General features: G+C 50.7%; 7 protein-coding genes across 7 annotated transcripts; 4 read left to right on the top strand and 3 right to left on the bottom strand.

Moving 5' to 3' along the window:
• Positions 1–1483: 1483 nt before the first annotated feature.
• STEHIDRAFT_119826 (uncharacterized protein) lies at positions 1484–4414 on the bottom strand. Its single transcript, XM_007301923.1, has 6 exons — positions 3378–4414; positions 3123–3315; positions 3024–3064; positions 2322–2962; positions 2075–2238; positions 1484–1989 (listed from the first exon to the last, which is right to left on the bottom strand). The coding sequence occupies exons 1-6, from the start codon at positions 3976–3978 to the stop codon at positions 1869–1871; spliced, it is 1761 nt and encodes a 586-aa protein (XP_007301985.1). The 5' UTR covers positions 3979–4414; the 3' UTR covers positions 1484–1868.
• Positions 4415–5015: 601 nt separating this feature from the next.
• STEHIDRAFT_129621 (histone H2A) lies at positions 5016–6123 on the bottom strand (the record flags this gene model as incomplete). The annotated part of the gene is made up of 5 exons (XM_007301922.1): positions 5016–5052; positions 5190–5276; positions 5493–5622; positions 5759–5877; positions 6071–6123. 5 exons carry the CDS (start codon positions 6121–6123, stop codon positions 5016–5018), a joined length of 426 nt encoding a protein of 141 aa, XP_007301984.1.
• STEHIDRAFT_145821 (uncharacterized protein) lies at positions 6122–7982 on the top strand (the record flags this gene model as incomplete). Its single annotated transcript, XM_007301921.1, has 6 exons — positions 6122–6152; positions 6770–6911; positions 6999–7098; positions 7179–7301; positions 7405–7593; positions 7696–7982. 6 exons carry the CDS (start codon positions 6122–6124, stop codon positions 7906–7908), a joined length of 798 nt encoding a protein of 265 aa, XP_007301983.1. The 3' UTR covers positions 7909–7982.
• A 435-nt stretch (positions 7983–8417) lies between these two features.
• STEHIDRAFT_154763 (uncharacterized protein) lies at positions 8418–8774 on the bottom strand (the record flags this gene model as incomplete). Its single annotated transcript, XM_007301920.1, has 3 exons — positions 8418–8471; positions 8531–8586; positions 8654–8774. The coding sequence occupies 3 exons, from the start codon at positions 8772–8774 to the stop codon at positions 8418–8420; spliced, it is 231 nt and encodes a 76-aa protein (XP_007301982.1).
• Positions 8775–9448: 674 nt separating this feature from the next.
• Positions 9449–11832, top strand: STEHIDRAFT_94143 (DUF155-domain-containing protein; the record flags this gene model as incomplete). Its single annotated transcript, XM_007301919.1, has 6 exons — positions 9449–9931; positions 10000–10677; positions 10729–10774; positions 10829–11030; positions 11088–11315; positions 11409–11832. The coding sequence occupies 6 exons, from the start codon at positions 9449–9451 to the stop codon at positions 11617–11619; spliced, it is 1848 nt and encodes a 615-aa protein (XP_007301981.1). The 3' UTR covers positions 11620–11832.
• A 735-nt stretch (positions 11833–12567) lies between these two features.
• On the top strand, positions 12568–14508 carry STEHIDRAFT_53170 (general substrate transporter; the record flags this gene model as incomplete). The annotated part of the gene is made up of 7 exons (XM_007301475.1): positions 12568–12634; positions 12704–13081; positions 13140–13525; positions 13578–13604; positions 13663–13786; positions 13856–14103; positions 14191–14508. The coding sequence occupies 7 exons, from the start codon at positions 12568–12570 to the stop codon at positions 14506–14508; spliced, it is 1548 nt and encodes a 515-aa protein (XP_007301537.1).
• A 5593-nt stretch (positions 14509–20101) lies between these two features.
• STEHIDRAFT_109351 (uncharacterized protein) lies at positions 20102–21876 on the top strand (the record flags this gene model as incomplete). The annotated part of the gene is made up of 6 exons (XM_007301918.1): positions 20102–20232; positions 20296–20464; positions 20525–20928; positions 20985–21108; positions 21163–21744; positions 21805–21876. 6 exons carry the CDS (start codon positions 20102–20104, stop codon positions 21874–21876), a joined length of 1482 nt encoding a protein of 493 aa, XP_007301980.1.
• Positions 21877–22092: the final 216 nt, after the last annotated feature.

Here is a 22092-nt window from a genome sequence, read left to right as displayed (position 1 = left end):
GGATATCACGCGGGATAATGATCACCATAAGGCACCGCGCCAAGGAGGCGGCCCACAAGATAACCTTTGACCTCAACCAGCGTGGTCAAATTTTCCAAAAGAGATGTGACGAACATCAGTATTGTTGGTCATCTCACTGTACTGAAGCATGTATTGCTGCCTTTGCAGATCCCTCCCCACAGTGCGTTGACGATACCAATACCCGTAGGGATCACTACAGTGGCGATCACGAAATAGTTTGGAGTCTCGTAAGCTCGCGCCGCACGAGCGGAACATGGCTCGATCAGGCCCAGAACTGCACGGCCAAAGAATGCAGGACACGGAACGATCAGGCCAAGAACTGCCCGGCCCGGAAAAACGCGGACGTAGGGGCGATAGTGCACGGATAGTTTGGTCTTCAACCGAGCGGCAACCGATAACATCCGCCACCAAACTAACGCGAAGCCATTCTGTGCAGGACACAGTAAGCCGCGTGATCAACATAGAACACGGAGGACATCGACCGGTAATTGGGCAGGTGTCGAGAGTTGAGCGGCAGAACTTGCAGAACAAAATCGAACCCCGTAGTAAACCCCGTAGTATAACAAACACCGCTTGAAAGAGAACAGAACACGACAAAACGTTGTAGCCAGAACACGAACCTGACGAACGGAGAGACGAGACACTGCCGCGAGTGGGGGCACCAAAAGGGGTGTATTACACGATACATACGTGAGGAACAGAAATACAATTCCATACTAACATAGTGCGTCGAGCCAATAGGAAACAGCGACGACAAGATAGCAGCACAAAAACGAGAGTTGACCTGGAGCGAGAGCACACGATCACAGCCCAAAGAAGGAAAGCAACAGCGAGCGGAAGGCGATGAAATCGCGGCCCAAAAGAGAAGGACGGCGGTATGCAGCGAGCAGGCCAACTAAGCACACAGGGGCGAAACGATTGCGTCCCGAGCACGGTATGCAGCGAGGGGGCAAACTACGCACACGTGGGCGAAGCCAATGCGTCCCAAAAGCAAAAGGGAAGGAGCGCGGTATGCAGCGAGCAGGGAAAAGAAGAACACGTGCGAGCAGTGCCCAAAGGAGAACTGCGACGACGGACAGCGCATGGGCAATAAGAGCGCGTGATCATGGGAGTTATCTACTGAAAGGAGTCATACGTCCCCCAAAAAGGAAATCTGGTGAAGAGGACGACTTTGGTGAAGACCTGCTCCCTAATTAGGGACCAGGAACATTCGATGCGTGGGAAGTAGGTCCTAATGGGGTAGGAAGGGGGTGTAGACGTCGTTAGGTCTTTCGCTCGCGTGGTGGTATGTCCCAATGGGGCAGGAAGGGGGTCTTGAGCTCGTCAGGTATCCCAGAGCGTGGGAGGCGTTGTCCTAATGTGGTCATTTAAATCATTGTAAGACCTGATCCCTGTAGGGACCAGGAATTTAGTAAGCCCTACCTGTCGAAACGAAAACAATTACGTTTTTTGATTGATGGCATTCTCATTCATTGGAAGAAAATAAAATAGGTATGCGTGCGTGTAAGTAAACAGAAATTATCGACAAGAATATGTAAGTAAGTAGGATCGGACCTCTCATATCACCAACAAAATCCGCGACAACCACCAACTCGACATGGACGCTCTGCCTCTGTACTATGCAAGTGTTCCGTGAGCACAACAAGCCTGTCCATCCTACGCCTTCGGGAAGCTAAAATGTAGAGTACTTTCCACGAGACAGTCTTCCTCATCTCCCATCTCCCGTCTCCCACCTCACCCTCATCATCTGACGCACGGCGCCACACATTAAACCAGACAACAACACTAGAACTAGAGCCGAACAAAGCGAACACAGCCAACCACCACACTGCACAGTGTATGTGTATCTATGACCTTCTAGATAGCTCATCCTTGACGGCCTGAATCACAGCCCGCGCATCTATATGAATATCTAGCGTCGAGGACTCAGGCCTCGAGACTGGTGGGAGGTTCTCGGCGGTGTGTTTTCTACAACGGGAAAGATGGCGCATGTTAGCCAAGGAATCCCAAAACAATCAAGAAGGAATGGAAAGGGAAGAGGAGTAGGACTCACTGTGCTCCCACAAACGCAACATAATGCATCCCAATCGATCTCACGACCTCTTCTCTTGCGTTTGAAAATGTTCCGTCGGGGAAGAACTCTACCAGTGCTGTCTGTGGCGAGGGTTTCATGTACACCGCATCCGCGAGATGGTCCCCATGTGCACCCAGAACGACCTAAAGGGCCAGAAAAGAATCGAGTTCAAAATGGAGTTAGTCAACAGGACTCTCCAGCAGCCAGCAAAGCTAACCAAACGTACAGTCGAACCAACCAGCGCCGCCATCCTCTCCTTCCACGCCATATCCTCCTCGATAACATTAACCTTCACATTCCTCCCCAACCCCTTCAACCCCTCCACCAACGCCGTATGATCCTCATCCCTCAACCTCCCCACCCTCCCACTATCCGCTCCACTCAATCTCCTCTGGTTCGACACATACGTCACGACCTGTTTCTTCCCTCCACTGCTCGCCAACGCCTCATCTTCCAGCATACCCGCAAGGTTCTGCCTCACAGGCTCGAACCAATCCTTCTCGATCTCGGGGTTCACCTCCAGGCCGTTATTGTTGCTCCATATCCCGGCGCCTCGGGCACGGGTGGCGGCACCACGATCGACGATGACGACCCTATCAAATACGACGGGCGTCGTCATATCGACAAAATCTATCCAGTCTTCCCTGTAGAGGACGCCTGCGAGACTCGGATATGCGCCTTTGAGTGTGGCGGGGTGGATGCCGATGGGCGAGCGTGGATGTGAGGGCGTGTTTTGCTCGAGGGATTCGATGGTGAATGTTGGGATGGACGGGAGGACGAGGCGGTATGGTGGGGAGAGTGTTTGTTGTGGTTTTGAAAGGGAGGAATATAATCGTTGGAGGGAGAGGATGGTTTGTGGGGAGGACGCTGTAGATGTTGTGAATAAGCGTCAGAAACTGAGATGGAATGCAATTAGGAGTTGACGTACTTGAAGGGGTATCGAATGAGAGGAAGGTCACGCCATGTATTCTGCCGGAGAAGAAATTAGACGCCCTATCGTCGTGCCACCGGGTTATTCTGAGCCTACCTTCCACCGTACGTGCCAAATTGAGCTACAGCGTCAATGGGGTACAAAATTTGCCAGTCTTCGACCGCGGGTGGGTCATTCGGGTTTGTCCTTGAAGATGCTATGGACCCGGTGGAGGGCATCGAGGAGGGCTCATCCGAGACGAGATACATCGTTCTGTTCGCGAGCACGACATTATCCAGAATGGTGTAGCCTGCGTGATGATTCCATGAGAATTGGCTGCTACACGACCTTGTCAAACGAGAAGAGACATACCAGGAGTATGCTTCAACACCTTCGCCCTCGGAACCGTCTCCTCCGTCCAATGCGTCACTAAATCCAAACCCGCAATACCCTCCGCAACCGTCCTCCCGTCACTCCCAACCGAAATCTGTCCCCTATCCCACACATCCTGCGGATACAGATACCTTCTCTGTCCAACGCCTTGCAACCACTTCGTGTACATACCCGTCATACCCTCTCCCAGCACATACCTATCTCTCCCACCCGGTTGCCCATCCGCATGAGTTCCCTTATCTCCTACCCAACCTTCTTTGTCCTTTATCCTCTCCTCCTCCGCCTCGTTGACGCCCGCAATCCTACCCTCCTCCCAATCCCAGTCCCCAAAGATCTCCTTCTCTAACACATCTCTGTACGCCTCTGGTACCCTCCCGTCCGGTCCTATTGGCAACCCACCGCCAACGAGTGAAGAGGAAGAGGAGAACGGATGGAAGAGGGATGAAGAGTGTGACGTGGATGAGAAGCCGAAGAGATGAAGCGTCGAGTCGAGATTGTAGAAGAGGACGAAGACGGAGAGGGAGAAGAGGACGAGAGTAAGTTCCCGCCTAGTCGGCGGGGACAGCCACGAGTGAGGCATTCGAATTCTGTTGATGTTGGGGCGCAGTGCGCGTTCGGGCTGGTTTTGTCCGAAACTGGGTGTGTTGGACTCGAGGTTCGAATTGCGTCTACGTCTCTAAAAGGCGGTCGGATTGCTTGGCCGTACGCGTTTTTGACGCGATGCTACGCGTGAAATAGAGGAGATGCGAAAGTCTGGAGATACAGTATATATGTTGGAGAAATGCGTCGGGTAACGAAAATACGGAGTCTCCTGTCTCAGAGCTGGCGGGTCGACAAGGCCGGAACGTGACGAGTATGTATGTCGTTTCAGTCGCAGTCGAATAGTCCCGGTCGATATAGCGGACAAATTTACTATCGAGTACGATATAAGGCTTTGAAGGAAACAGAGAGAACAAGGGGAGGGACAAAGAGCGTGATAGCGAAGAATAGAGCCAAGCCGCTAGTCTACTAATAACGGACGAAGGGGGGACGTGATGATGGAAGGAGCAGTGCGTTGCCGCAGGCCGATCGGGCTTCACCCTCTTTCTTCCCTTCCCTAAGTGGCACTTCCGTTCCACCGCCACTCTCGCTGCGAAACTGTTGCAGAACAAACGCAAAGCAATCTCCTTCGGTATCTTTATAGACAAGATCCAAGTAACGGTAAATCCGTCCTCTCCCCGCGTTGTCGTCACGCGAGGACTCGCGAACAGCTTCATTGGCCCGGACGGACATGATGAGGTTGCGTGGTCGGAAGCTCTTAGACTCTTACATTCTCCATAGATATGAAGATATGATCCACGCCATCCTTCTTCACGTCAGACTCTGAACTTTACGCTCGGAATTGACGCCCCGTGATGTTGCGGTGGGAATGCATCGATTCAAAGCCAAGAGGTGGAGGTGGAGGTGGTATGTACAGTATGCGTAAATGTAACAAGAGGAAGTAATACATGACGGTCATACACCGACAGTCGGTACAAGGGAAAGACACAATCGGCGAAGGCGTACAAGAACAAGAACCGTATCGACCAAGGATGCGCCGGAAGGCAAAGGTATGGATGTTGCTCGATCTCCGGGTGTTCAGACCTCCTGGCTGGGTCCATCCTTCTTTCCAGCCCTGTGTAGATATGGTGAATCAGTCAATCCGTCGCCCCAAGACATGATTTTGGCAGAAGAAGAGAAAGATAAAGAGGGCGTGAAGGAAGCAATGGAGTGGGAACCGTCAACTTGAATGATATGATAACTATAACTCACTTGGAACGTGTGGGCAAAAGCTCGGGGTTAATGTACGGAACCACACCACCTTGGCTGATGACGACGTCTCCCAGCAGCTTGTTCAGCCTAAAAATGGGCAGATTGGCCGGGTTAGATTAGCCTGTTATGGAAGAAAAGGACATAGAACGGAGATAGAACGGAGAACGAAGTGTCAAGAGAACAATGGATCTCATCATGCGTGGCCACCAGTCAGCGCCACACATGGATTCTTGCCATATTGGAGCATCCTTTCTGAGAAGCTCCAAGGGCATCTGTGTGAAGGAAAGGAAGGAAAGTACGCACTCCTCGTCATTACGGATGGCCAGCTGCAAGTGCCTCGGGACAATCCTCTGCTTCTTGTTGTCCCTGGCAGCGTTACCCGCCAACTCTAGGATCTCAGCGGCAAGGTACTCTAAGACCGCCGCAAGGTAGACTAACCATTGCAAATATCAACGGTCCAGTAAGTTATGTATATGATCAACAAAACAGGAAAAAATCATAAGGGGACTCGGGCGGGGTATGGGAGTGGCGCAGCGATCAAAGTAGACTATAAAAGTAGACAAACATACCAGGTGCACCCGCACCAACACGCTGCGCATAGTTACCCCTCTTCAAAAGACGATGAACACGACCGACGGGAAACTGTAATCCGGCTTTCGCAGAACGCGACTGAGACTTGCCCTCAGTGCTAGCTTTGCCACCCGATTTCCCGGCTTTTCCTGTTATAGTCAATCGTTAGATATAGATTCAATCGGAATAGCAAAGTGATCATTCAGGTCGAGAGGAGAGGTATAGTAGGTAAGAATGAAGATGGATGCATGATCGTTATGAAAGGGAACGGTATTCGGGTATGGGGGATGAGCGGTGAACGGTGAACTTACCTTTTCCACTCTAAGGTGGGTAGTCGATGAACGGCAGTGAGCCCGGTGAACATGTCTCAGAACGTCATCGCACCTTACCATGGTAGTCTAAGCTATGATTTCTAAGGGTGTATAACGATACTAGAACTATGGTGGTGGTTGGGTAGAAAGAGTAGATCGCGATTCGCGCTGCCCGCGAAACGGGTGGCGTCGGAAGTACTCAAACGGTCACGTGATCGCTGTCTTCTCGCCGACTCTGAATTTGTTTGCCGTTCCGTTTCGTGTGACTATACTGTGACTATGCTGCTTCACTCAACATTGGTACTTCGTCAACTATAAGAAACTGCTCTGAGGGGTATTTACGCTTGCTTTTGACTGCTTATATCTGCTTCTTTTGATCTGTACTCCGCCTCGAAGTGCTTGAAACGATGCTTTCCGTTGCGCTCCGGAGTTCACCCTCCTGCTCAAGGACTCTCCCATCCCTTGCTCTGTCCTCAAGCCGTCATATTACCTCACATGCCACTCGAATATACTCTTCACAACGACCACATCTTAATCATCCAAGTTTTACTCGCAATAATTCCACACAACCGAAACCCAAAGGCCAACCCGGTGCCACATCTCCCCCCGCACCTACCCTAGTATCTAGCACTAGCGCATCTTCAACACTCGAAAGCCCCTCCTCCATCGACGCTTCCTCTCCTGAGTCTATATCCGCAGTTGAAGATGAGAAGAACTCAATACCGCTGCTTGATAGGCCTCTAGGTGTTGCGGAACCTCCGAGCGCGGAAGAGAAGAGTTGGAAGGAGAAGGGTAGCGAGTTCATGGACAGTGAGAAACAGTTGGAGAAGAGGAAGGCTCTGTGCGTTCATCTTTCTTGGCTTGTAATATGCTGTTGAAAGCGGTGCTGACGTATGTGAGGATGTCGGATATCGGTCCGCGAATGAAGTATTCGACAGGCTTCGTCAGGATATTTCTATGATCTGCATATGACGAGGAGGCATGGCGGAAAGACGTGGATGGCACCTAAAGTGCTTATCCGACAAGAGGTATGGTTCCTTTTCTTTTCCACTTCTTGAAGTCCATAACATTGACAATCGTCTTTGACTATTCTTACCTGTGCATTCAGAAAGCCCTATACTTCCCGGATATAGTTGGTCACCGGCTGGACAATGGCGAAAAGACACATACGACTGCGATGTGTAAGGGGAAAATCACCGTCGTCTCGATGCTCACTACCAAAATCTCCGAGGTTTGTGTGCTTTCCGTACTTTCTGCACTTTTCGCCTATATCTGCCTCTTCTCCTGTTCCTTCCTCCCCAACATCTGCTCATTCCCTCTCGCATCTATTGCAGTCGCACGCCCAAGCGTATACTGAACGCGTAAACGAAGCCTACGCGTCCAACCCATCCTACCAATACCTCCAAATAAACCTGCAAGAAAATGTCCTCAAGTCTCTGCTCGTCAACCTCTTCCTTTCTTCTCTGCGCTCTACAATACCAACATCATTACATCCTACATATCTGGTTTCAAGGCAGAATATGGTACGTCCATCCTTCTCTACTTATTCTACCTCTTCTTCCACGCACAGCAGGTTAATTGCTGATGGTCGTGGTGCAAACGTTTTCTTTTTTTGCGTATGCTAGGACTACGTCCGCGACTCGCTCCTCATGACCAACTCCCGAATCGGATACGTATACGTTCTCGACGAAGACCTCAAAGTTCGCTGGGGAGCGTGCGCAGATGCGAAGCCCGAGGAAGAAGAGGCATTATATAGGGGCGTTGGGGTGTTGCTGAATAGGTTGGATAAGGCGAAGGTGGGGAGTATAGGCGCGGGGAAGAAGGGTGGGAAGAAGTGAGACTTGTTTGGATAGATTCAGAGAAGGTGCCGGGGGCGCTCACTGGAGTCTGCAAGCTATGACTTCCACTTCTTTCATCTCAGGCAATATTATTATTCTACCATGCAAGACTGGTCTCGAAAGATTGACGGAACTGATTACAGCGAACGAGCGGCAAGCAGAAGGACGGTAGGCCTACATCTCCTTAGCGCTTTATTTGTTGCTATAAATAACTACGACCTACTTCTGGGTTCGTGGTACCGTCATCTGAATAGAAACTCATGGAGCGGAAAGTCGTTCGCTGCGGGCATAGAGCCACACCTCACTTGCTAGCGCACAATCTCCGAAGAGGACAGATATTGACAATACCCAAGACTCATGGACACGATGTAGTCATTGCATAAAATTACAGTGTTGTATACAGGACAGCTTCTGCAATTACGGCTGGGTTAGACCCGATTTCTATTAGGAGACAACGACGGACCGTACCTCTAAACATGGTGATACAGTGCATTGCTTCTACCGCAAGTTCACTTGGACTCTTCGTTGAGATTCCTGACAGCATCAGATGCTGTAGGCGCAGTCTACACAACCATCGGTATCGTTAAAATTAACGACGAGAACCCAAGAGCAACGCTCATACCTCCATGACGTTCTTCACTTCCTTCCCTGACGACTGGTCAGCCTTGTCGAAGTAGGCTGAAGTGGACAAAAAAACCAGGTTAAATATGTGAATTGTTTGTGAATACTGTGATAATGGACCTACCACCGCGCTGCTCTCTGTCTGGAACGGCTCCTGCATTACCGCCCTTGATGGAGGATGCACCCATTGGCTCATTGTCCTGGAGAGGGGGAGACTGGGTGCCAGAGCCGATGTTGGAAGACATTTAAGATTGATGTGTGGTTACTGGTGACTGCGTGTGAGATGGTGGGTGTAGAGAGTGGTGTTGAATATTCAGCGGGAGCTCGATTCAGCGAGCTTTTATGTGGGCGGAGGAGGAGCAAGAGGAGACTGACGTCATGCCGATGTTCTTTGGGCGAAATCGCGTGTAATGAAGACGCGTCGGACCACGTGACCGTCTCTGAATAGCGCGGAAATTGCCAGGAAATAATGACCTGGCGGAGCACGACTTCCTCTTCACCACTACGCTCATCTTGGCTCAGATTCTGCTTTGTTCTCCTCTCGGTTCTGTTTCAACGATACCGAGTAAGGAGCTTATAGCTACTGGTATTCTCAGAAATTATCTGTGAGGTATCACACTCTTCGTTCAGGGTGGAATTACAAAGGTCAGTCAACGTGCTGCTAGTTCTCGTTATGTGAACGCATGCATCATGAGTGGTGGAAGACGACCGAAAAACCTGCCATTCGGCTTGCTGTTGCATGTTGTGGTGTAGCAATGCGCTTCACTTTTGCCTAAGGGCCACACATGACCTTCGCCACGAAACAGCGTCACATCCCTCGTGCCACTCCTTGTCATGAAACATTCCATTCATCCCTCTTTCTTATAGCATTCCACAACCCTACAGACCTGAATTTGCAGAGCCTCAAATCTCATACGCAATGTCAAGACCAGAACGCACTACCATTCGCAATCGTGGTCCCTCCGACCGACCCGCACTCCTTACCCGTCGTCCATCTATCAACATACCCGGCGCAACTCCCTCTACCAGTCGTGATGCTACTTCAAGCTCGGCTTCCCAAGCCGTAAAACCCACCGGAAGCAAAGCTCAAATTTCCAGCAAACCCTCTCGCTCCTCCAAAACCTCACAGAGACTCGTTCTCCTCCCATCTGACCCGCAAACAAAACCCCTCCTTCCTGCCATAGACGAAGACGAGCATGGATACGAGACGGACGCGGGAGTAAGAGTGAGCGAACATAAGAGTATGGGAGAGCGGATGAGCAAGAGCGAGAGGCGGAGGGCCGGATACAGGAGGATTACGGCGCTGAAGGTTTGCGAAGGTTTCAAGATGAAATTAATGGCTAGTTTCTTGAAGAGAGAGCATAATGTTGCCCCAAGAGCATTCGACGAGGCACTCTACGTGGTACGTTATTTCTTGTTCTACTATCGCTATTCCGTCGTGATAATGACGATATATATGACGGCATTTAGCCGTACCACCTCCCACTTCTACCTGGCTATGGCCAAGGCGTCAATGTTCGGTCTTCCGTACCTCCCGAAGACCGCCTTACCCGCATGTCTGAAGCGGAAGAGAATGGGTATCAAGGCACCTACTTCACTTCGTCGTCCCCAGGGCCCGCCTTTTCGCTCCGCGACGGATACATCAAATCTTCCTCACCGGAGGAGTCTCGAAAGGTTAGGATACCAGGCGAGGACGATACCGAGGCTGAGGTTGAAGTCGAGGGGCTGGAGGCAGACAATGAGCACGAGCCGTTGTTGCCTGAGGTAGCAGCTGAGGTCGAACCAGCCCTTCAACCTTCCACATCCGACGCTTCCGTAATACAACCTTCCGAAACCCTGGACTCGTTGCACAACCCAGAGATAGTTGCAGAACGTGAACATCAGCAATCACAAGAAGGCAATATAGCCGTGCGTGACTATGTTGAAGCATCGAGGCAAGAAGAGCATGAAATAGAGAGGGAAGGAGAGCGGGATAGAGCGGATAGCGTGAATATGGCGGAGGTAGTGTTCTTTGCATATGGTGTGGTTGTCTTTTTTGGGCTGGAGGAAGGGCAGGAGAGGAGTATATTAGAAGATGTAGAGGGAGCGGGCGTTATGAGGAGAAAGATGGCAGAAGAACAGTGGGAGGTTGAGGAGTGTCATTATGCTGTGAGTCGCTTCATCTTTCGGCGCCGGACCTGCAAACTTACGTTCTCGCAGTACGATTCTACAATTCAATACCCCCGGATATACAATGATTTCTTCAGTGAGGGCACTTTCTCACCACACATCGGTCCGCGCTGACTAGATCTCCTCGCAGCTTTTAAATCCCCATCCCACCTCCTCACGCTCTCCATAGCGCACGCGCTTGCTCAATCATCTCTCCTCTCACATTACGAATCCTTGGCACGTTCCATCCTACTGGATCCTCGTACGACCGCTATACCACGTCAACTCGCCTCCGAAGGCGCACTCAAGCTTTCCCGAACGCAAGCCATGAAGCTCACCGGTCGTCTTTTCCGGTACGTACAACTCCTTCGATGATCCTCCCAACCATCCTCTGATGTGACCGTCCTCAGATTACGCCGCGACGTCGTTCTCGGCGGCAACGTCCTCGACGTTCCCGAACTCTTCTGGGAAGAGACCTCGCTCCGGGGCCTGTACGACGCCGTGCGGGAATACTTCGAGATCGGACAGCGGGTGAGCAGTCTGAACGAGAAGTTGGTAGGCGCGAATGATTTGTTGGACGCGATTCATGATCATTTGAATAATAATGCGATGGAGAGGATTACGTGGATCATTATCTGGTGAGTTTTATTTTACTTCTTGAAGTGTGTTATGGCGAAGGTCAGCCATCCCAAAGAGGCCAGAAACTGAACGAGGAGTTGGTCTGAATCTAGGTTGATTGTGGTCGCCATCCTCGTCGAATTGGGCGAAGTGATCGCCCGCCTCATCGTACACGCCACGATGGAGTCCGGACGATCGGCTTCCTCCGCAGTACCGCGTCTTGCTTCGTCAGACATGCTACAGAATGTGACGCAGATGTCGAGGGAAGAGGCTCTCAGGATATTGGAGGAGATGGTCGCGGCCGCTGCGCCTGGTACGAAGTAGGTCCTTTTTGAGCAAGGAACCATATTGTGGGGGCTTAGGATGTCGTAGAGTGGGTTGGATTGATGATTTGTCGCTGGGATATGTTCATTCTTCTGCCTTTGTTCACTACTATTGCTTTTTTCCGCGGACTTCACACATCGTAAAAGAAACACTCGTGACGAGGAGTGTCATATTATGGATCAATTTACCGTATCCTCTCCATCTACTAAATCCATCCCCAATTCTTCACCATGACTTTGTCGTGTATGAGCTGCTATATAGCACCTCTCCCTGAGAGCCATTTCTGAGCGGTGCCTCACATGTCCGCGCGGCATGCCGGTTGTATTACATAGGCCGCCGGACTTTTGTCGCCGTGTATTAATAAGGGTTGAACAAGGGCGCCTGTCGCCCAAGGCTCCCCCGCACTTCGTACTCTCTGCAGTGTCCTTCCCTGTACCCCGCAGTCCGCTTTACAGGAAGTTCAGCTGGGTGCTGTAGCTCCCCCCATCAAACCTTTGCTTGAGGCTTGCTGCATTGTGAACTGGTCTCTGGCACTTGGTCCCGTAGCTCTTGCCTTTGTGAAAATACTTGTCATCAATATCAGCCAACATCATGGAGAGTATGGCGAACAACGCTGGATTGGCCCCAAGGGCATCGCAAGCGGACGACATTATTATCGTAGGCCCCTTTGAAGCGAAGTGCATCAGGTTGAATTTCTCATCCAGTTTGTTCGTTTCTTGACTACTTAGCACAGGGCTGTAGAAGGTGCAGTTTCGGAGGCTGAAGGCTTCTATCCTATGCCAACTCCGCGCGGGACGTAGGTCTCTTCCACCCTCTTTGGCTCGCTAACAAGGACTCACAGGAGCGATTTTGTCGGAAACAACGTTTAGACGTATCGCTTATTACCCACCCAAGGACAAGAAATTCTCTTGGAAGCGTCTACGGCCGAGTGTGAGATTGAATACTCATATGCGTCCTTATACCTGGTGCAGCATCTTCGCGTCAATAGGCGGGTTCCTCTTCGGTTTCGACACAGGTAACGGATTGCCCCTCTGTCTCCACATTCTTGATAGCTGACTGACTCATCTCTTTACCTCTGCTTCAGGATCCATCGGCCCCGTGACCGTGATGTCCCAATTCGAAGATAAATTCAATTCCATCTCCGCAATCCTCCAAGGTCTTATCGTCTCCACCATTCTCCTCACGGCATCGCTTTCCTCCATCGCCGCCGGACCCCTTTCGGATCGTATCTCGCGCACTCGCACCTTCGCCCTTGGAGGTCTCGTCTTCGGCATAGGCTCAATACTATCCAGTGCGGCAGAGAACCTTCCTATGCTGCTGGTAGGCCGTTGTGTGACCGGACTAGGTGAAGGACTGTTTATGTCGACAATTACTGTGTATGTTTTGGAAATCGCGCCGGCGAGCTTGAGGGGACGATTGTCGTGCTTGACGCAGCTATTCGTGACCATCGGGGTCGCATCTGGTAAGATATTGCATCTGACTTTTACACGCAATAAGTTGCTTAAGCATGCAATGCACAGGTTACTTCGTTTGCTATGGGAGCGTCAAGCTGGCGTCCTCTATCTCTTGGCGCATCCCTTTCATTCTTCAAGTCATTGTCTCCTTTGTATTCTGCGCTGGTTCCCTCTTCCTTCCTCATTCTCCTCGATGGCTCCAACACGTCGGACGAGCTGAGGACGCCAAACATGCATGGGAGAAGCTCGGTTACACTGCAGCTGAGGCTGAAAAGGAGCAGGAAGTGGAGGAGAGAGAGAGGAATGAGATTGCCGTTGAGACGGAGCAGGCGCAGAGGGAGAGTGCAGTGGCTGCCGAGGATAATAAAAGAGATAGATTCAAGGGTACTGTGTGGGGCAAGGATGTGAGAAAGAGGACCATCTTGGGTATCTTTTTGATGGCTGCACAGCAGGTAACAGTTTCGCCCTTTTCATTCAGATTGCACTTGGCTGACTATTGTTCAGGCATGCGGTATTGATGGCGTGCTTTATGTGCGTTTCTATCTCCGTTTCGTTCCTCCATATGGGACTTACTCAGCTTCTCGCACAGTATGCTCCTGTACTCTTCTCTCAAGCAGGTCTCTCGTCCACGACATCTGCCTTCCTTGCTTCAGGGGTTTCCGGTCTTCTCAACATAGCTTGCACCATCATCACCCAGATCTTCACCGATAAATGTACGCCTTGAACAACTTTTCACCTCTCTAGTCTTCCACACTGATCTTAATTCTGTTTGCTTCATCTAGGGGGTCGTCGACCCTCAATGATTCGCGGTGGTCTCGTCATTTCCGGCACTATGTTGACTATCGGCGCCCTCTATGCGAGCGGCGCGTCGTCTACTCCTGGCGGGAGATGGGCCATCGTTGTTCTCATTTATGTCTTCATCATTGCCTTTGCGACAAGCTGGGCTGTGGTGAACAGGATCTACTGCTCCGAAATTCAACCGATGCATACGAGGGCAGCGGCGACGTCGCTTGGCCAATGTGCTAACTGGGTCAGTCCTCTGCAGTTCCCTTCTTCGAGACATAGAGAAATAAGCTGATGAGTCGACTTGGGTGATATATTATGTCGACTTGAATAGGCGGTCAATTGGGTCGTTGCTTTCACGACACCTTTCTTCCTCTCGCGCTCCTCCTCGGGACCGTACTTCCTCTTTGGCACCAGCTCCCTTCTCACCGTCATCGTCTGCCTTCTCTTCCAACCCGAATCTAAGGGCGTTTCTTTGGAGAGGCTTGACAAGATCTTTGAAGTGAGCCCCTGGAAGAAATTCCTCGCGAATAGGGTGTCCAGGCTACATTCACTCAGCCAAGGACGGCATAGGGATGGCGAAGGGTACGATGATGGGACTTCCGGAGGCGTGGAAGCTATAGAGTTAAGGCCTATATCGGTGGCAGCGTAAGCCAAAAAGCCCTCCGCCCTGAATATAGTAGGAAGAGATTAGGCTTTGCAGTGGACCAGCTGAACGTCCACAAGAAGACTCAAAATGATGATTTCTTTCCCTTATATCTCCTGCTTCTGTCATGAAAAACAATCCGTCAATTGTAATATAAAAGGTAGCTTATAGAATGAATCGTTAGCCTTGATGATTCCCAGCGCCGCCGCGAAATTCCTGTAGTGGACCAAAGTACTTGTGCAAGGGGAATGGCGAGCGAATTGAGACTCGACACAGATTCTTTCAATGCAGTGTCTCCGGAACGCACCGGCATAACTCCGATTTACTCCGGAGGACGGAAACGCGAGTCGTCGCGTTGGTTCTGCTCCATCCTCACCTCCTCACCCAAACTTCTGCCTTCTACCCAGTCTTCGACCGTGCTGACTCTCCGCTGTACAGTGGTATTTCTCTTATCGGCACTACTTATCTTGTCTATGCAGGGATAATGTAAGATGTGATCTGACTTCAGCGAATTCGCTGGTCATCTCGGCCCCCCATTACGCTCAGGCTTGTGGCCAGATAAGCACTTTGTTTTAACAAGAGACACGCTCAAACCCACCGACTGTATCTCAACTGTTCTATCGGATACTTGCGTTCATGTCATCTCTTATGAGACTCCCGTTGCGCTGTTCCACGTCGGTAAGCGATTCTCTGCTACCCTCATCGCATTCGCACCTTACGTGCGAGGCTCGCGCTTCCCAAAATCTCCGCCTACCTGCTCTCGGCATGGACGTTCCAGACTCCCACTCTAATACTCTCGGGCAGCCCTCGACTTCTGTTGTGTGTTCTGCCGCGATGTTGCGAACAGGTTGATGAAGAACCTTGTCAAGACATTCAACTCCATAACTACACCTGTCTTCACAAGACTCAATGCTTTCTCATGATCGTCTCCAGAGCTTAGGTGGTCGTGGTCGTGGTCGTGCAGACTCTGAGTACTTACCGTGCGCAGTACACTTCAACACCATGCCTGGTCTGTTTTCATAGAACCTTCCGGTTCGTGTTCGGGTCTCCGCCTCTCCTGACGGAAGTACTCTGAGGGGTTATTCTTTCCCATCGATCAGGCCTTCGAATCAATATCGATTCTGTTGCGAACTCCCCAAAAGTATACGCAGATCCTCTTGTATGTCAATGTCGATCCCAACGACGCCCCCTCTTCCCATGTACATTATTTTTCCTGACCTGCGTCAACTTCCTCCAATCTCCGTCTAGATATACGACACCAATTTTGTCTAGCGTCTCCTTCGTATTTCAGGACCATTGGCCAGCCATAGCTCAGACCGAAGGCTCATCGCCTTTGACCACCATGGGGTGGCTTTCCCTCGGTCACTATTCCAACATGCCAGCACTCGTACACTGCTCTCAAGCGTTCGCAGATTCTCTATAATGATCAATAGAGACCGTGAAATCGGCGAGAATCTAAACTCGGAGATTAGAGCGAAACTCAATCGAGTTTCGCTCCACCGGCACGAGCGCTCACCACTGAGTTTGGAGCATCAACCGTTCCAGTCTCGGCTTTTGAGTTTCGATTTTGGACGATTTCACGCTCTCTAATGTATATGCCTCGACTATCAGCACACTTTTTGAACGCTGTGGAATTCCAGCGAGATATATTTTCTTGCTTCCACGTACATTGGGACTGGATATGGCGGAGGTCACACGCCATAGACCCTTGATAGAATTCATCTGCTTCGTGTAGTTTTTTCTTGAATCATTATTGTGCTTATGCATCGGTGCCTCGTCTGTTTCCAGAATTATCTGCTACTCCACCGATCCACACGGCGAACTCATCAGCTCCACCAATGTCTCACCATCCTCTGCGTTATCATACTAAAGCTTACGGTTTTTGCATCTACAGCAAAGCGATCTCAAGCTGCTCGACCGCCAGCTACTTCTATGACGACAGCGTAACTGAACAAGACCAATCCGCCCATCATCTCGTACACCGTTTGTTCCAGAAATGGCTCCATGACTCCCCTGTGTACGGCGAACTGAATCCGCAGGAACAATTCGTGATTTTGATGCGCCGGACTCATCTCAAAATCCGTCGAAACATGTAGATCTGCCTCATCATCGGGCTCGGAGGGTTTCGGGAGATTCGGTGAGGCCCTGGTTGGTCCTGGTTTGTAGATTATTCGAAATACTGAAATTTGAGATCGTGACCGGGGGTAGTAGGATCTGCCACGGATAAAGTCCTAAGCTGTCCTCAGCTTGGCAGATTCCGTACCTCCAGGTGTATAGATTCCCCTATGGTACAACGTACGATGCCGACTTGTTACGAACCTCCAAGTATTCTTACACTACCGGACCCTGATCATTTGTTGTAGTTATAGTCTATCCCCGACTAATACCGAACGCTCGTCCGTATGCAGCATGAATTGTCGAGGTCATTCCTCATCTTGTTGTCCAACGTGAGTCAGGAGGGAGTCCTCTTTTACTTTGTGCCAACGACGGGCAACGAACTAAGACAGACAAATCCTAATTCGAACCGGCGGTGAGACTTCAGGCCTCAGGTGATGATGCGCGCTTTAATCGATGTGAGGTTTGTTCACCTCGGTTCTTCATCTCCTTTGGTGTCATATTCGAGGTTTTTCGTTCTACCATGGCCATTTAGGAAGGCCACAATGTCCACGATTCACATGTCCACAATCCTTCGATGTCGAACACAATAGCGACTCGCAGTGCGCGTGCAGATTCGGAGTGGCCCATGACCTTACTTGTACCGCTCAGATGCCACAACGCACTTTGTTCTCCTTGGCCTCTCCTTGCATTACGACAATATGCAGCCTCCGCTAATGTCTGCGATGCCAGACTGGTGTTCACCTCAACATAGCAGATATAGGATAAACGAGGAGCATCTTCAGAGCATCTACAATATTGTGACCGCTTGGTGTGTCCATCCCACCCATTCTCAGACGACGATCAGGTGGTTTGACTCACTCAAGGATTCTAGAGACTACATAGACTTTCGAGCTCAAGCCTGATTGGAGCGCCGTATTCAAACAACCTCGACACGGCTGAAGGAAAAGTGTTCAGATCCGCACTGTTCGGGAGCGAGCGTCTTGACGGTGCTTTCTCCGTATTCGCTTTCACCCCATTGACCGGACAGTATGTCAAGGTCACACGTCACTACCGGTACGAGGGAAAGACACGTTCATCGCGGTCTCATCGAGACTGGCAGTTGGATGTGCTTCTTCATACTGACATGCCGTATTTGTATGTCGCAGACTCCGCCCAAAGACCGCTCTTGAACCTTGCCTGACTTCTTTATTTTGGTACATTTTCATGACGCTCATCCTCTTTGCTGCCACCACGGGCTTTTCCAGCATCAACGTCGTTCGCAGGTGGATCTTTCTCGGAACGTTCTACACGCTCGATCCCCATTTCCTCTCGTAAAGACCATCTCGCGCTTTGAACCCTCGAAGTCAATATTTACGATACTACTGATGTGTCTCTTTGGGGAAAGTCCTTGAATTTTGCCCGTTCCACGAGAAGACAGACATGTCTTCTAGCGTGAGTACGCTAGCTCCTGGTGGGACTTACCTTGAACGCCGAAGCCGGCACCGCTACCGACCGCATAGCGACGTCGTTTAACCTAGATCAACAGCTGTCCAACAGCCACGACCTTGATGGTCGCGCATGCCAACCTTTGACACGTCGAGCGACGGTGTCAGACTTGTCGCGATCATCGTCCTCCTCTTTGCTTGTGTCATGCCAGATCCTCTTGTTTTCAGGCTGCATTATGCCGTGATACCAGGAACGGGTCCTCCGTTCACACAACTTGCACGTGTCCACTCTTCGTGTCCGGTGCTTCTGGGAAAGTTGTCTAAGCATGAAGAAGGCGCTCTGACCCGATATACTCTAGGTTTCTCATATCCCCGAAACTTACCAGGTTTTGCGACCGATTAGAAGGTTCTGGCGATATCGACGGTCACAACATCCATGTCTCGGGGAAATGCCATATTGGAGTCGTGAGTTTGTTCTCACCCGTTTTGAAGGAGATGCTCCTACTCAGGGAAGTGACCAAGCTGATCTTATTCGAATACATGAAAAGTTGCCCACGGAGCCTCAAAGAATCATTACAGCGATAATTTCGTTCTGATTTGTGATATGACTGTGTGCAGAGCTCCTACTCTCCGACTCGTCCGCGGATGCATTTCACGTAAGTATAACCCTGTATAAAATACGACGCTCATCGCTCAGGAGGCTCTCATAAAGCTAAACCTTCTAACTCGGAGGAGCTATCAAAACGAATTCAACGTCGGCTGGCTTTGAAGAAGCGGCCATAGACTGCTATTCAAGATATGACACCTGATTGGTCGCAAGAAATCGTAACGTCACGTCCTCTGTCATGATTCGGCGTCAAGCAGTGATGCGCACCAGCGAGTGTGGTTGAGCAGTAGAATGTCGTCGTCGTCGGTCGAGGCAAAGTCGATTGTCTCGCGTGAACTCTTATGAATTGCTTCTGAGAGGGCAAGACGACATTACAAGTAGACCTCCCAACCTGATGAGACTTCTAAAGATGGGGATGCGAGCGGCTCCCGCAACGGCGCACTACGATTTCCCTGTGGAAGGATTCGATCAGTCAAGGAAGACCTTACCCGAATCAAAAGGGATCAACGGAGACGGGGTAGTGAGCCCAGAAGGAGTATCCCTGTCGTTGACCAATTACTCATCGAATATCGCAGATTGATGGGTATCCAGTGATAGACGATGCCAGATAGTCGACGAAAACCCAGCAACAGAAAGCTCATCAAAGCTCGCAATATTGCCGCAAACCCTCCCTCTTTCAGCTAGGGAGGTACAGGATCATGCAGACGACATCCTTTCTGTGCGGGGAGCGAGATATCGGCTCGCTACCTAGAGAGATGAGCTCGACCAGCGGCTGAAAAGGCTATGCGAAAGAGACTGGAATGAGAGCAGCCAGTAGGAAAGATGCACTGTACGCTCGCCCATATGGCGTCCAATTACGTTTTGTGGGGAGCGGAAGGGAGGAACGAATCGAACTCCGCTTCCTGCCGGACTTTTTCGCGCCGAAAGAATCAGAAACTTAGATTCATCCGCCCTTTCCTGGGAGTCTCATTCTCATAAGGAAGTAAAACAACGCGCGGTTCCTCATGTTATGCACGTAGTCCTTGTAAGTACCATATCAGGATGTCTTTATGGAGAACAAGGACAGCAGACGTATATCACTCTCACAGCGTCTGTTGTATTGCTAGATTTGTTGCAGTCTCGGCCTTCGTAGCAAGGTGATGTCAAATGCTCGCGCTTAGGGCCTTATCCGGCTTCGAATGTGGAAGCGAGAAATGAGTGGGTTCTTCCCTCTCGTCAGGACCAACAGAACGGTACCCGCAAGCGTACCTCAAAGCCAATAGCTCCGGGGGTCAGCGGGATGATTTCGACCTTTATATCGGCCAGAAGTCGAGCGTCCGTTCACGCTTTTGCGATCCCCACTTTCGTTTGCGGCGGAGGTATTCAAGAGGCCCATCATCTCCTTCATCCATTCCTTCTATCTCGACTTGGCCGCGCCTTTCTCGACACGTTCAATTCTCTTCGAGCCATCATGCTTCCTCGTAGACCTCGCTTGCGTTTGGACTCGCTAAACTCTGACCATCGCCCACCGCCGACGAGCTTCACACCGGTAGTCACCGCTGTCGATTCAGAGTCTGAGCATTCGCATACGTCGGTCTTCCGGTGAGTCTGCTATTCTGATTCACATCGCTGCCCGGCATTTTGCTCATGTATTTGTCGAAACAGCTCGTACAGGATGACCATCTCGGTTCATTGCAACTCTGTGAAGATGTCCCGAGAGGGCAACCAGTCACTCGGGAGACATTTGCCCGTTTTTGGTGACCATGATCGTGTACGGGGCACGATTAGTTTGGATCCTTCACTAAACTTGTCGTCTGGACGTTTAGTCGTCTTCGTGAGTCTTCGTTGTACGTTGACCTCTCGCCGGATACCACTGACCATTTACACTCTGTAGATTGAGGGCGCCTTTTTGTACAAGTCGTCTAACAATGCATCCTCAGGTCGTAAACGTCATGCATTCTTCTCCTCGTCCACCGTCCTCTTTCCGGCCACAGAGAGTTCAATTCCAAAGTCTGCAACGGTCTCTAGTATTCGGGAGGCGTTCAGTCGACCATCCATGCGGCGTAAGGGGAGCGTGGGCTCGCTCACGCATAAGCGAAGCCTGTCGAACATAAGGGACGCACCTCAAAGAAACTTCCCCTTCTCCTTTGATCTGCCAACCGGACGACCTGGGGACGAGCTTCCACCTACATTTTCGTCGACAGCTGGTACTGGAAGCTCCTCCACGGATGCCGAGGAAATTGCATACAGGGTCGTATCTACCTGGGAGCCATTTGAAGATCCCGATGGGCGAGAAGTGTATGTTAACTTTTCACTCGTTTTGAATATCTCCATCTCACACTTATTTTGTTCAGCCTCGAAGTCCCGATTGTAGTTCAGCCCGACCATGAGTTTCAATCGTTCGATGGCTTGTCGAGCCCCGAATCATGGTTGGAGATACCACTCCGCTCGGATAGACCTATTCCTTACCACTGTGCCGTACGTTATCTCTCAATTTGTAAAACTGCTATTCGTTGAACCTTGGGACAACAGGTCACGCTTCCGACTCCCTCCTTGTTTTCTCGTAACAGCTCTTTACCTTACTTCGTCGTATTCTCCACAACACCGAAGAACCCTACATTGGCCCGAGAAGTCGCGATGGACGCTACTATCACTGTTTCTCTCCTACGACAAATCATCATCGATACGACACAATCCTCCCCAAGCCCGCGTCAATACCCTGTCGCTCCTCCGACACCTCCAAGCTCTGCTGGGGAAGACTCGGATTCTCAGTCAAGCATGCAACAACGGCGTGCAAGGCTCCTGAAACGCGTCGTCTCCAGCACCCCACCAAGTGCTATTGCGCCGCGCATGGGAAGAGGACGCAGCTCTTCGGTGTCGAGGGCGGACAAACCACTCCCTCAGGTCCCTCTTACCGTCACTGAATCGCTGATTGTGCAGACCAACGTCTCCGTCGGGTTCCCCAAACGTCCTCGGCACCACACGCCAACGACGCCTTCTGGTCATCCATCGTTGGGATCCCACACTGCACTTCCTGACGGGCTGTGTAAGGGACGGATGCAATTGAGTAAGGGGATGATGCCCGCCATTGACTGGCGCGGTGTCTCTGTGAGGGTACGCATTTCCCGTATATTATCAGAAGTGGACGTTGCTGATGGTGTTTCCCGCCTACAGTACTATCTGGAAGTCTCCGTGATGTACGGTCAAGACGACGTGCGAACCCGCGTCCCTGTCAAAATATATTGAACATACGAACTCAACGACTATTCACTCTTTTAAATGATGTTCGATACACTTTCACATAGGCTCGGCAGGACTACTTTCCTCCATTATTCCCTGATTGCCACTCGCACTTTTAGCTGCCGGACGTGCATGCGTTTATTACAATATCGTTATTATATTTCTTAGCGACTCTATATTCCTTTGGTATTATAAGCTTATGTTCACTTCCTTCGTGAATAC

Source organism: Stereum hirsutum (genome assembly GCF_000264905.1).
Source record: "Stereum hirsutum FP-91666 SS1 unplaced genomic scaffold STEHIscaffold_4, whole genome shotgun sequence".
Taxonomy (NCBI): Eukaryota; Fungi; Basidiomycota; class Agaricomycetes; order Russulales; family Stereaceae; genus Stereum; species Stereum hirsutum.
Note: the sequence above shows the minus strand (reverse complement) of the source record. Positions and strands in the feature narration are given on the sequence as shown.

Coding starts and splice junctions, on each gene's coding strand:
- STEHIDRAFT_119826 (XM_007301923.1), bottom strand. CDS start 3,978: ATGCCTCACTCGTGGCTGTCCCCGCCGACTAGGCGGGAACTTACTCTC. Junction 2,963..3,023: donor CTCATTCGATACCCCTTCAA/GTACGTCAACTC, acceptor CAACATCTACAG/CGTCCTCCCCACAAACCATC. Junction 2,239..2,321: donor CGGCGCTGGTTGGTTCGACT/GTACGTTTGGTT, acceptor CTGGCCCTTTAG/GTCGTTCTGGGTGCACATGG.